The sequence below is a fragment of the Mobula birostris genome, chromosome 4 (assembly GCF_030028105.1).
Source record: "Mobula birostris isolate sMobBir1 chromosome 4, sMobBir1.hap1, whole genome shotgun sequence".
Lineage (NCBI taxonomy): Eukaryota > Metazoa > Chordata > Chondrichthyes > Myliobatiformes > Myliobatidae > Mobula > Mobula birostris.
This window is the reverse complement of record NC_092373.1, coordinates 37,108,546-37,122,136: the sequence shown is the minus strand read 5'-3', so window position 1 is coordinate 37,122,136 and position 13,591 is coordinate 37,108,546. Positions and strand designations below refer to the sequence as shown.

General features: G+C 42.7%; 1 protein-coding gene across 1 annotated transcript in view; it reads right to left on the bottom strand.

Moving 5' to 3' along the window:
• Positions 1 to 12,145, bottom strand: part of LOC140197014 (NACHT, LRR and PYD domains-containing protein 3-like) — a 48,336-nt gene extending 36,191 nt beyond the window's left edge. The window contains exon 1 of the mRNA XM_072256947.1: positions 12,070 to 12,145. Coding sequence (XP_072113048.1) covers positions 12,070 to 12,145 — 76 coding nt within the window. The remainder of the gene's footprint in view (positions 1 to 12,069) is intronic.
• Positions 12,146 to 13,591: the final 1,446 nt, after the last annotated feature.

Here is a 13,591-nt window from a genome sequence, read left to right as displayed (position 1 = left end):
TTTACCCCTGCAATTTCTTAGCTCAACCCATAAAGATTCTGCACCTTTCCTCCTTGGAGCAATGGAGGGCGAGAGGTGACTTGACAGAGGAGTATAAAATGATGAGAGGCATTGATTGCATGGAGAGCCAGAGGCTTTTTCCCAGGGCTGAAATGGCTAGCACGAAGGGGCATAGTTTTAAGGTGCTTGGAAGTAGGTACAAGGGGGATGTCAGAGGTAAGTTTTTCTACACTGAGTGGTGGGTGAGTGGAATGCACTGCCAGCGATGGTGGTAGAGGCGGATATAATAGAGTCTTTCAAGGGACTCTTAGAGCTTAGAGCAATAGAGGGTTATGTGGTAGGGAAATTCTTGGCAATTTCCAGAGTAGGTTACATGGTCAGCACAACATTTTGGGCAGAAGAGCCTGTAATGTGCTGAAGATTTCTACGTTCAATTACAACCTTGCCTTTATATTCCAGTCCCCTCAAAGTGAATGCTAACTATACAACTTTAAACCTATTTCCAGCGATTCATCCAAGCTATACTTTACAGCAGAGGAAATTCTATTTTGGAAGAAGCATAAATATAACTTAGCCCTGTAAAAATGTTTTGAAATACCGCTGATCAATTATCTAAAAGAAAAATCAGCTACAATGGCTGGTGGTTCCTGAAGTGAGACTTCATTTGCATTTTTAAAGCAGCTGAAAATAAAAAAAAGCAGCTGAAAATAAACACACCAAGTTGCACCATAAAGAGAACAGGAAATTTAATGAAGGTCATGGTTATTAGCTATGATTTGTTATAGGTTCTTTGACTGAGATAGGCAACTTCAGATGTGGTATCTTTGGCTTTCTGTACTTGAGAATTCAAGTACTGATCAATGGCATTGTCATCATTATAATTTCCTCTCTCCCTTAAGAACAATTGTCAGGAATATGATATCCATTCATGACATGCTATTCTTACCCCTAGATGTCACATTGTCATTCAAATCCAAGTGACTACCTGGAAAGTCATTCACTGAATCTTCAGAAGAAATTGCTAAAGCACATTGATCTTCTTTAATAAATACCATGAAACACTGAACTTCATAGCCTAACGATTAAACTAAACATCGTGTGTTTAAAGAAACTGTCCAAGTAATCATAGCAATCAATTAAAGCCAAAGTAGAATATTGCAGATGAAAATAGCTGAAACGAAAACAGAATTTGCTAGAAGCACTCAGCAGGCAGATGATATTGGGAGAGAGAGAGAGAAGCTGGGATGTCAGAATAAGAATGAGGTTTATTGGCACTGTCTTATATGAAGTTGGATTTGTAGCTAAATTTGATGGTTGAAGGGAAGAAGCTGCTCCTGGATCATTGAGTGTAGATCTGCAGGCTCCTGTCCCTCAGTCCCAATGGTGGTAATGATTAGAGGGCATGACCCCCAAGGTGAGGGTCCTTAGTGATGAATACTGCTCCTTGAGACACTGAGATGTCCTTGATATTGGGGAGGGTTGAAGATTTCAAACACTCTTCATCTCATTTTCTCAATATTTATTTATTTATTATATATTTTTTCTTTTTTTCTCTTTCTTTTTGTATTTGCACAGTTTTTTTTTGCCCATTGGTTGTTGTCTGTTTCTGTTGGATGCAGTCTTTCGTCGATTCTATTGTGTTTCTTGTATTTACTGTGATTGCCCACAGGAAAATGAATCTCAGGGTCTTATATGGTGACATATATGTACTTTGCTAATGAATTTATTTTGAACTTTGGAGGTACCTAATAAAGTAGTCATTGAGTGAATGTTCAGGGTCTTCTGCTGCTACTGTAATATTCATTTCAAGATTTGACATGTTCTGTATTCAGAATTGCTCTTCTGCACGCCACTGGTTATTTCAGTTACTGCCGCCTTCCTGTCAGCTTAAACCAGTCTGGCCATTCTTCTCTAACCTCTCTTACTAACAAAGCTTTATCACCCACAGAGCTGTCACTCGCTGGATATTTTTCTGTTTTTTTGGATCATTCTCTGTAAACTGTTAGAGACTGTTATGCATGAAAATCGCAGGAGATCAGCGGTTTCAGAGGTAGGAAACTGTCTGGCACCAACAATCATTTCACGGTCAAAGTCACTTGGATCACATTTCTTCCCTGTTCTGATGTTTGGTCTGAACAACAACTGTACATCTTGATCATGCCTGCATGCTTTTAAACATTGAGTTGCTGCCACACTATTGGCTGATTAGATAATTGCGTTAATGGCTAGGTGTACAGGTGAACTTGATAAAGTAGCCGTTGAGAGAATGAGCAGCATTCACAACATAAGCATAAGTTATACACAATATTTAAAAGAAAGAAAACCATTAGAACAAAAAAGTCTGATTTCATACAAGTTGTTGCAAGGACTACATCTCATAGATGTATGTTGTTGCAAACTCTTGCTTCTCTGCTTTAACTTAAGTTTTTAACTTAGGTTAACCAATTTCCCCCGGGATCAATAAAGTATGACTATGACTATTTTAGTTTAATGCAAAAAACTTTTTATACTTACCTTCCTCCATAATGTTGGGGAATCAGTTCTCACCAATTATCCACTTTTAAAAAATATTTACACTGTGAGTATCCTTGTAATTTAGAAGATAGAAATGCATGGGCTCATTGTCTGAATATCTTCCTCTGGTGGAGAAGTTGTGCCAGCACTTTTTAAATGCATCTGTAACATTCAAATCCATAATATAAACTGACGATATTCCCTTACAAAGAACGTTTAGCTCTATTTGTCACATGTACATTGAAGCATCAAAGCATACAATGAAATGTGTCATTTTTGTGTCAACAACCAATAAAGTCCAAAGATGTACTGAGATTAGCCTGCAAGTATCAATATGTTTCCAGTGCCAAAACAGTATGCCCACAACTCACTAATCCTAACTGTATGTCTTTGTAATGTAGGAGGGAACTAGAGCACCCAGAGGAAATCAACATTGTCACAGGGAGAACGTACAAACTCTTTACCGACAGCCATGGGAATTGAACCTGGATTGCTAGCACAGTCAACAATGTATACCCAAAATGACAGCACAGGTTTAAAGGGAACAGAAACATAAAGCTGGAAGGATTAGGTTAGCCATCAAAATGTCTGATTTTCCCACCTGATGGCATGAACATCAAATTCTTGAATTCCTGACAACTGCTGCCCTTCATTCTTTGTTTTGGTATTTTCCTTTTCTCTTTCCTCCTGGTCCAATTGCCCCGGTCACTCTATCTCTTTCCTCTCCTCCACCCTTTCCAACTGCCATCACCCATACACACTGGTTCCCTCCCCATCTCCTTCCCTTTATTCCATGCTCCACTGTCCTCTTCTATCAGATTCCATCTTCTTCAGCCCTTTGTCACATCCACCTGTCACCTTCCAGCTCTCTCCCTATCTCATCGACCTATCACCCTCCTCAGCTGAAACCACTTCTTACCTACCTACGTACTGCCCCACCCTCCTTGCTTCACTTTCCCGCATGGGATGTCTCCTTACTTCCTTACAGTCCAGATAATGGTCTCAACTTGAAACGTCGACTGTCCATTTCCCTCCATAGATGCTCCCTAAACATCTAGCACTTTCTTCTGGTGCATTTGTATGTTGCTCCAAATATCCAGCATCTGCATTTTCTCTTGTGTTCAATTTTCTTTTTTCTTTATTGAAGCCAGAATATTCTACCTTAAAACCATTTTAATTGATCCATCCAGGAAGACCCTAAAGTTCCTGTTGTTGTCCATCCATTTTGATTATTTTTAACTGCTCTAGTGAAGCTCCCACTAATTGATTATTCTCAATGTCAAGCTCTTTGGGAAACATGGAGGTAAGATAATTGACTTGTTCCTTAACTTGTTATCTCTGGGAAATGAATCAGGACCTGGACAGGCAATCATATATGAAAGATAGTATTCAGTAACTTGACTGACATGTTGGAAGTTTGTCTCCCATGTACCAAATGATAACGTGTTTCATCTGTGGTTCATTGACATGGAAATATTTTATTGCAAAAACTTGAGATAGTGTGTAAAAGAAAAAGATTAGAGTAAAAGGTGAGTATGAAATGGACACATAAAAGAATAATTTGGAATTGAAATGACACATTTTCAGAAATTGTTTTACTTTGGGACTTGTTGGAGTTCCATTTACTGTGTTCATGTGGTGACTGAGCAGATACGTGCATTTCTACTAGGTAAGTGGATGAACGTTTGAAGCAGAGAAACTGCATGCATGAATCCCACAGCTTCCTAAACAGCCACAGAATTTTGGTTAACCCTGTCTCAGGCAGTACTGTGAGGAAGCCTCTTTCATGCAATCGATACCTAGCTCTGGGCCTCTGCCACAACCCTTGTTAATCTTGAAGTCTCAAGTAATCAGACTGAAACACAGCTTCTGCCACTCCTAGGCCTGGGGGGATATCAGGTATTCGAGTGCCTCACCATTTGGGACATGAACTCTCCTCACTACTACCATCAGGACGAAGGTAAAGGAGCTTGAAGCCCCAGAGTGAATAATTCAAGAACATTTTCTTCCCCTCCATCATTGGATTTCTGAATGATCCATGAACCCATGAACACTATCTCATTATTCCTTGGGAACACACACAAAAAAAGAATGAACAGTTGACCTTTTGGGCCAAGACCCTTCTTCGGACTGAGAAGGAAGGGGGAAGATGCCAGAATAAAAAGGCATGGGAGGGGAAAGAGGCCAGCTAGAAGGTAATAACTGAAGCCATGTGGGTGGGAAAACTCAAGGGCTGGAGAAGAAATAATTTGATAGGAGAGGAGGGTGGACCATAAGAAAAAGGGAAGGAGGAGGGGACCCAGGGGGAAGTAGGTGCAAAGAAGTAAAAGGTCAGAGTGGGGAATAGAGGAAGGGGTGGGGTGTGGTGGAATTTGTTTATTGGAAGGAGAAATCAATATTCATGCCATCAGGTTGGAGGATACCCAGTGGAAAGTGTTACTCCCCTTCCCTGAGGCCTTGTCTTAGCACAAGAGGAGGCCACAGGTTGACACGGCGGAATGGGAATGGGAAAAGGAATGAAAATGTTTGGCCATCAGGAAGTCCCAGTTGTGGTGGATGATGTGGAGGAGTTCGATGACGTGGTCCATGAACTTATGACGGTGTCACTAATGTAGAGGGGGCTGCATCAGGAGTACCAGTCACAATAGATGACTCCAGCAGATTTGCAGTGTTGCTTCACCTGGAAGGACTGTTTGAGGCCTCAAATGGAGGTGAGGGAGGAGATGTATGGGCAGGTATAGTACTTGGGCAGTTTGCAGGGATACGTACCTGGTGTGAGATTAGTGGGGAGGGATGAATGGATAAGGGGATCGCAGAAGGAGTAATTCCTGCAGTAAGCTGGGGGGGGGACAAGAGGTAAAGATATATTTCATGGTAGGATCCCTTTGGAGATGGCAGTAGTTGCGGAGGATAATGTGTTGTAGAGGCTGATGGGATGGTAGGTGAGGACAAGAGGGACTGTATCACTATTAAGGTGGCAGGAAGGTGGGGTGAGTTCAGTTATCTGGGAAATGGAACAGATGAAGGTGAGGGCAGCATCAATAGTAGAGGGAGGGATACCCTGTCCTTTAAAGAAAGAGGACATCTCTTATGTCCTGGAACAGAAAGCCATGTTCTGGAAACAGATGTGATGGAGGCAAAGAAACTGAGAAAAGGGAATAGCATTTTTACAAGTGGGAAGGGCATTGTCAAGATAACCATGGAAATTCTTCTTCTTCTTCTGCCTTTCAACTCACTAGTGAGCATAGGCCACCAACAACCTCTTTCCAGATCAACCTGTCTTGTGCATATCTCTCCAGCTGTGACCATGTCATTCCCACTCTCCGCGTCGGTTAGCACTTCCCTCCTCCATGTGGACTTGGGCCTACCTCAATTTCGCTTGCCTTGAGGATTCCATGTGAGAGCTTGTCTGGTGACACTATTCGGGAGCTTCCTCAACGTGTGTCCTATCCAGCACCACTCCCTTCTCTTGATCTCTGCCTCAATTGGTGTCTGGTTGGCCCTTTGCCATAATTCTGTATTGTTCACATGTAAGGGGGTTTCGACTTTTATGTTACTGCGGAGGCTAATTAAAATGGCGTCTTTGTTATGTTAATCTGGGGAGTGCGGCTTTGTTGTGTTAAACGCTGAGAAAGTTTGCGCTAACAGTTTGTTTTTGCTTTAGTGTGTGATAAGAGAGTGCTATTAACCAATTGGGATAGTTGTTATGGTTTTGGTGTATTTGAAGATACTGTATGCGCGGGGTTTTGGGGGAGAAGGCGGGAGAGCGAGACAGAGGATGGACGAGGTGCTGTGAGTCCGCTAACAGGGTCGGACCCCGAGCGGGACGTTTGGCGAGGAGACGGAGACGGACTCGTGTGGAGCATCTGGTCGACCACCGTTGTTGGTCCCAGGCGGCCGGTCGAAGTGGTCCGAGGGGGTCGCAGGGTGAAGAAGAAGGTCCTTGAGCTCCAACGGTTTTTGTGTACGAAGAGATTGAACTTTGATAAGTGTGGTGCCTTTTATTTTCCTTTCATATTTTATTCTCTTTTAATTATATAGTTCCAGTAATATCTATAAACTGTAAATCATTTAATTGCATCTGGTGTATTGTCTGTTATTTGGGCGGGGTGGGGTACCTCACACAGCATCCACACAAACGAATTATCCAGTTTGGCGGGGCTGAGGCTGTTTCCCTAGACGACAGCGAGCCCAGCGACCCTGAGGGTGGCCGGGGGGGGGGCTACACACATAATCTGTCCATGTTAGCCCCAACATCTGACGCAAGCATTTGTTGATGAGGGTTTATAAAAGATGTCGGTTGACAGTTTGTCTCCAGAGATGGAGAAAGAGTGATTGAGTAAGGGCAAGGAGGTGACGGAGATAGACGAAGTGAATTGAAGGGTGGGGTGGAAATTGATAAAATTGACAACCTTAGAGAGGGTGCATGAAGCAGCGCTAAAGCAGTTGGTAGCATAGCAGAGGAAGAGTTAGGGAGTATAAACGGGGAAGGCTTTGGACATAGACTGTTCTACAAATGACAGAGCTGGGGGCCAAGTGAATGCCCATGGCTATCCCTTGGGTTTGGAGAGATTGGAAGGAGCTGAAGGAAAAATTGTTCAGGGTGAGGACCAATTCTGCCAGATGGAGGAGTTGGTTATGGAGGGGGATTGGTTGGATCTTTGTCAAGAAAGAATCGGAGAGCTTTGAGGCCCTCTTGATAGGAGATAGAAGTGTATAGGGACTGAACATTTGTGGTGAAGATGAGGCAGTCAGGGCCGGGGAATTGAAAGTCACTGAGGAGATCAAGGGCATGAGAAGTGAGATGTGGGTGGGAAGGGACTGAACCAAGGGGGATAGAGTGGAATTGAGATGTGAAGACACGAGTTCAGTAGGACAGGAGCAGGCAGAGACAATTGGCTGTGTATTAATGGTAAAACTCTTGGCAGAGTGGAGGATCAGAGGGATTTTGGGGTCTGAGTCCATAGGACGCTCTAAGTAGCTGCGCAGGTTGACTCTGTGGTTAAGATGGCAGACGGTGTATTGGTCTTCATCAATCATGGGATTGAGTTCATGAGCCGAGAGGTAATGTTGCAGCTATATAGAACCCTGGTCATACCCTACTTGGAGTACTGTGCTCAGTTCTGGTCGCCTCACTACAGGAAGGATGTGGAAACTATAGAGAGGTGCAGAGGAGATGTTACCTGGATTGGGGTGCATGCCTTATGAGAATAGGTTGAGTGAACTCGGCCTTTTCTCCTTGGAGCGACGGAGGATGAGAGGTGACCTGATAGAGGTGTATAAGATGATGAGAGGCAAATTGCTTGTGTGGATACTCAGAGTCTTTTTCCCAGGGCTGAAATGGCTAACATGAGAGGGCATAGTTTTAAGGTGCTTGGAAGCACATACAGAGGAGATGTCAGGGGTAAGTTTTTTACGCAGAAAGTGGTGACCGCGTGGAATGGGCTGCCAGTGACGGTGGTGGAGACAGATACGATAGGGTCTTTTAAGAGACCCCTGGATAGGTACATGGAGCTTAGAAAAATAGAGGGCTATGGATAACCCTAGGTAATTTCTGAAGTAAGTACATGTTCGGCACAGCATCGTGGGCTGAAGGGCCTGTATTGTGCTGTAGGTTTTCTATGTTTCTACCCAGACAGTGCAGTTTGTGGATCTTGGGCAGGAGGTAGAAGCGAGCAGTGCTGGGTAAGGGAACTGGATATGGGATAAGGTCAGTGATGGTGTTCACCACAGTTTTCTGATAGTGTGGAGTGGAGTTCTCCTAGAGGGATAGGTATGAGGGATGTTTGAGAGTTGCCACCAAGGTAGATGTCAGTGTTAGAACCATAAAATCATAGAACACTACAGCACAGAAAACAGGCCATTCGGCCCTTCCAGTCTGTGCCAAAACAGTATTCCACTAGTCCCATTGACCATCATCCAGTCCATAACCCTCCAGACCTCTCTCATCCATGTACCTATCCAATTTGTTCTTAAAACATAAGAGTGAGCCTGCATTTACCACGTCAGATGGCAGTTCGTTCCGCACTCCCACAACTCTCTGAGTGAAGAAGTTCCCCCTAAACCTTTCCCCTTTCACCCTAAAGCCATGTCCTCTCGTATTTATCTCCCCTAATCTAAGTGGAAAGAGCCTGTTCACATTTATTCTGTCTATGCCCCTCATAATTTTGTAAACCTCTATCAAATCTCCCCTCATTCTTCTATGCTCCAAGGAATAAAGTCCTAACCTGTTCAATCTTTCCCTGTAACTCAGCTCCTGAAGAACCAGCAACATCCTAGAAAATCTTCTCTGCATTCTTTCAATCTTATTGATATCCTTCCTATAGTTAGGTGACCAGAACTGTACACAATACTCTAAATTTGGCCTCACCAATGTCTAATACAACCTCCCCATAACATCCCAACTCCTATACTCAATACTTTGATTTATGAATGGCAGGATGCCAACAGCCTTCTTTACAACCCTGTCTACCTGTGACGCTACTTTCAGGGAATTTTGTATCTGAACTCCCAGATCTCTTTGTTCCTCCGCACTCCTCAGTGCCCTCCCATTTACTGTGTATGTCCTACCTTGATTTGTCCTTCCAAAATGCAGCACCTCATACTTGTCTGCTTTAAATTCCATCTGCCATTTTCTGGCCCATTTTTCCAGTTGGTCCAGATCCCTCTGCAAGCTTTGAAAGCCTTCCTCACTGTCCTCAACGCCTCCAATCTTAGTGTCATCAGCAAACTTGCTAATCCAATTTACCACATTATTATCTAGATCATTGATATAGACAACAAACGACAATGGTCCCAGCACAGATCCTTGAGGCACACCACTAGTCACAGGCCTGCAGTCTGATAAGCAATCATCCACTACCACTCTGTCTTCTCCCACACAGCCAATTTCGAATCCAGTTTACAACCTCTCCTAGTGTCTGAACCTTCTGAACTAACCTCCCATGTGGGACCTTGTCAAAGGCCTTACTAAAGGCCATGTAGACAACATCCACAGCCTTTCCTTCGTCTACTTTCTTGGTAACCTCCTCAAAAAACTCTATAAGATTCGTTAAACACGATCTACCACGCACAAAGCCATGCTTAATCAGCCCTTGGCTGTGCAAATACTTGTATATCCGATCTCTCAGAACACCTTCCAATAATTTACCTACTACTGATGTCAGGCTCACCGGCCTGTATTTACTTGGTTTACTTTTGGAGCCTTTTTTTAAACAACGGAACGACATGAGGTACCCTCCAATCCTCCGGCACCATACCCATGGCTAAGGACATTTTAAGTATTTCTGCCAGGGCCCCTGCAATTTCTACACTAGTCTCTCTCAAGGTCCAAGGAAATGTCATGTCAGGACCAGGGGATTTATCTACCTTTATTCGCCGTAAGGCAGCAAGCACCTCCCCTTCTTTAATCTCTATATGTTCCATGACACTGCTGCTTGTTTCCCTTCCTTCCATATATGCTATGCTAGTTTCCTGAGTAAATACTGATGCAAGAAAATTGTTTAAAATCTCTCCCATCTTGTGAGGCTCCACACATAGACGACCACTTTGATCTTCTAGGGGACGAATTTTCTCCCTTACTACCCTTTTACTCTTAATATACTTGCAGAAACCCTTCGGGTTTACCTTCACATTACCTGCCAAAGCAACCTCATGTCGTCTTTTTGCCCTCCTGATTTCTTTCTTTAGTATTTTCTTACATTTCCTATACTCTTCAAGTACCTCATTTTTTTCCTTGTTGCTATACACCTCTCTCTTTTTCTTAACCAGATGGCCAATATCCCTTGAAAGCCAAGGTTCTCTATGCCTGTTAACTTTGCCTTTAATCCTGGCAAGAACATGCAAACTCTGCGCTCTCAAAATTTCTCCTTTGAATGCCTTCCACATACTGAACACATCTTTGCTAGAAAACAACTTATCCCAATACACTCCTCCTAGATCCTTTCTCATTTCCTGAACTTTGGCCTTTCTCCAATTTAGAACCTTAACTCGAGGACCAGACCTATCCTTATCCATAATTAACTTGAAACTAATGACATTATTGTCACTGGACCCAAAATGTTCACCTATACATACTTCCGTCACCTGACCTGTCTGGTTCCCTAATAGGAGATCAAGTATTGCATCCTCTCTCATTGGTCTCTCTATATATTGATTTAGAAAACTTTCCTGAACACATTTGACAAACTCCATGCCACCTAACCCTTTCACAGTGTGGGAGAACGAGTCAATATGTGGACTAGGACTTCCACATTTTCCTCCCAGTATTCCTTTATCTTTAAGTATTCCTCATTATTCCTTCTTTGTATTATTCATTTACTTTTATAATTTATAGATTTTTGTGTCCCTGCACTGTACTGCTGCTGCAAAACAACAAATGCCATGTCATGTTTTAGATAATAAATCCCATTCTGATTCTCTCAGAACCAGGAAGGAATTGGGGAGAGAGATTAAATACGAAAACCAGAATTGATGGGAGCTTGGACATTTTGATAGGGTAGAAGAGAGGTCCAAGGAAGAGAGATTGGTTAGAAGGAGAGGTCTTGCAGAAGAAATGGAGTCATATCCAGGGGAGAGGTCAGAGTTTTCAGGATGGAGGAAGGGAGAAGATTAAACAATTAGGCAAGGCTGGAAATATATCCTACCAGGAGATGGATGAACAGTTAACAGGGATCAGGGAAGTTGGGGAGAGTTGGATGATGGAGTTCCCAGGATTAGCATTGAAATGCAAATTCAGAGCAAACAGAACTCCCAGCACTACATTTGGTCAAATTATTCATCATCTGTGTTGAAGGGGTTCATTGGGGTTGAGTCCAGGCTGCTGGCCTGTAATAACAAAGACAGCTCAGGACAGACCACTGAGGCTGCAGGAGACTTAAAACAGATGGCTGGAAACTTCCTTGCAAAAGGCAAAATAGGCAACGTACCAGGTGTCAGACTTTCAGCCTTCATTGTCCCAGACTTACTGCCCTCCATTAATGGGACTTCATAGGTTGTTGGAAAGTTCTGCAGTCAATTTTGTGGAATGTCCAGTATAAGTGTTTGAGGTCAATCATTACACAATTTTAATGCTGCATTTGAAATTCAATTAAGACAGCATCTTTCGGATCCTTCTGTGGAATAAGCCACCCTTACCAGAAGAAAAACAGCTCAATTATTCTGCCTTCACAATGTAAATTTTATGTGCTATGATACATCTCACTCCAAACAGTGGGATGTGCCTATCCCAGATGTAGCAACCTATGAACAGACATGAACTCCCAAGAAATTTTTGAAGCCGGTAATTTGTGAAATTGCTCTCCGTATGTTAACATTTCTATTGTTTTCCTTGCGTTTGTCAGTTTATTAGCTAACCCAACCATTGTTCCGCAATGTACACAAAGCCAGCATAATTATTTACTTCTATGCTCATAACACAGTGTTAGAATTGGGACAACTTTCCAAATTTGTAGAGGTGCTTCAAATGATTTAAACACCAAGTAAAGCTGCAATTGCTTCCTGACATAAAGTGCATTTTTGATTGAATCCTGTCTGGTGGTTTTGCCCATTACTTACCTGGAATGACCAACAGAAACCATTGAAATTCTACAACTTTGTAGATCAGTAAACAAGCATCCCCTAATATACTCATCGTTTCATTTCCAATTCAATAGATTTTGTCTGGCCACCAAATACTAATTCCATTTGCTTTAATAAGCATGCAGCTTAATTTCCCCTTTGAAATTTGAAGCAATTTCAGTATACATCATAACAAACTGAAGATATTACCTTGATCAATGAAGCAGGACAAGTACCTCAAGGAAAAACCAACGAAGAAGCAAGGCTGGCTATGCTTAAGTGCAAGTCTCTATGCTTTTAACACTTTTGAAATATGTTGGGTTCAAGTCTGTTTCAATGCACAATGTTCTTTATGGTTGTTCATGTTGTAAAGATTATTTATTAACATGTGCGGGCACAGTGTCATTACAAGAGGCATTTCCAGTTGAATAATAAAACTTTATAAGCTCCTGTGTGAAGGGTGTTTTCCACATATTTCATTATTTTAGAAATAAATTTAGTTGCTCAAGTTTGTGAGTTTAAATCAGTGACACAGAAGGGCAGGGGGAGATGAGGAGAGCAGTGGTGACAGGGGATTCAATAATTAGAGGAGCAAGCAGGAGATTCTGTGGACATAACAGAGACTGTCAGGTGGTATGTTGTCTCCCTGGTGTCAGGGTCAGGGACATCTCAGATCAGGTCTGTAGCATTCTTAAGGGGAGGGTGAGCAGTCAGAAGTCACAAGTGACATAGAAAGATTGAGGAGAAAGTATAGAGAACTAGGTAGGAAGCTGAAATGCAGCATATCAAGGGTAGTAATCTCTTGACTTCTTCCTGTGCCACCATCTGGGAAGGGTAAGAATAGGATGATATGGTAGTTGGATGCATGGCTGAAGAAATGGTGCAGGAGGCACTCTTGCAGATTTGTGGGTCATTGGGATCTCTTCTGGGGAAAGTATGACCCGTATAAAAAGGGATGGGATAATCCAGAACTTGAAAGGGACCAATATCCTTGCAGGTAGATTTGCTAGAGCTGTTGGGGAGGCCTTAAACTCATTTAGCAGTGGGATGGAACTGGAGTCAGAGGATCATGGGTCAGAGGATAGGCAATTGGTGTACAGGTAGCTGTAATGTGTAGAGTGACAGTAAGGAAGGACAGGTACTTGACAGGGCATAAATGCAGTCTGTTGAATAGGTTAAAGTGTCTCAATTTTAATGCAAGGAGTATTCAGGAACAAAGCTGTGAACTTAAAGCATGGGTCAGTACATGGAACTATGACGTTGTGACCATTACAGAGATTTGGCTATAGCAGTGGCAGGAGTGGCTGCTGGATGTTCTGAGATTTGTTTGTTTCAAAAGGGACAGGAAAAATGGTAAAGATGTGAGGGAGTGGGATTTCTAACTGGGATAGAATCACAGCTGCAGAAAGGGAGGACATCTGGAGGGATTGACCATTGAGTCAGTACGGGTGGATGTCAAAAACAGGAAGGGAAGATTTTGGAAAGGTGCAAAATTCACAGAATTGTTATCATAGATGAC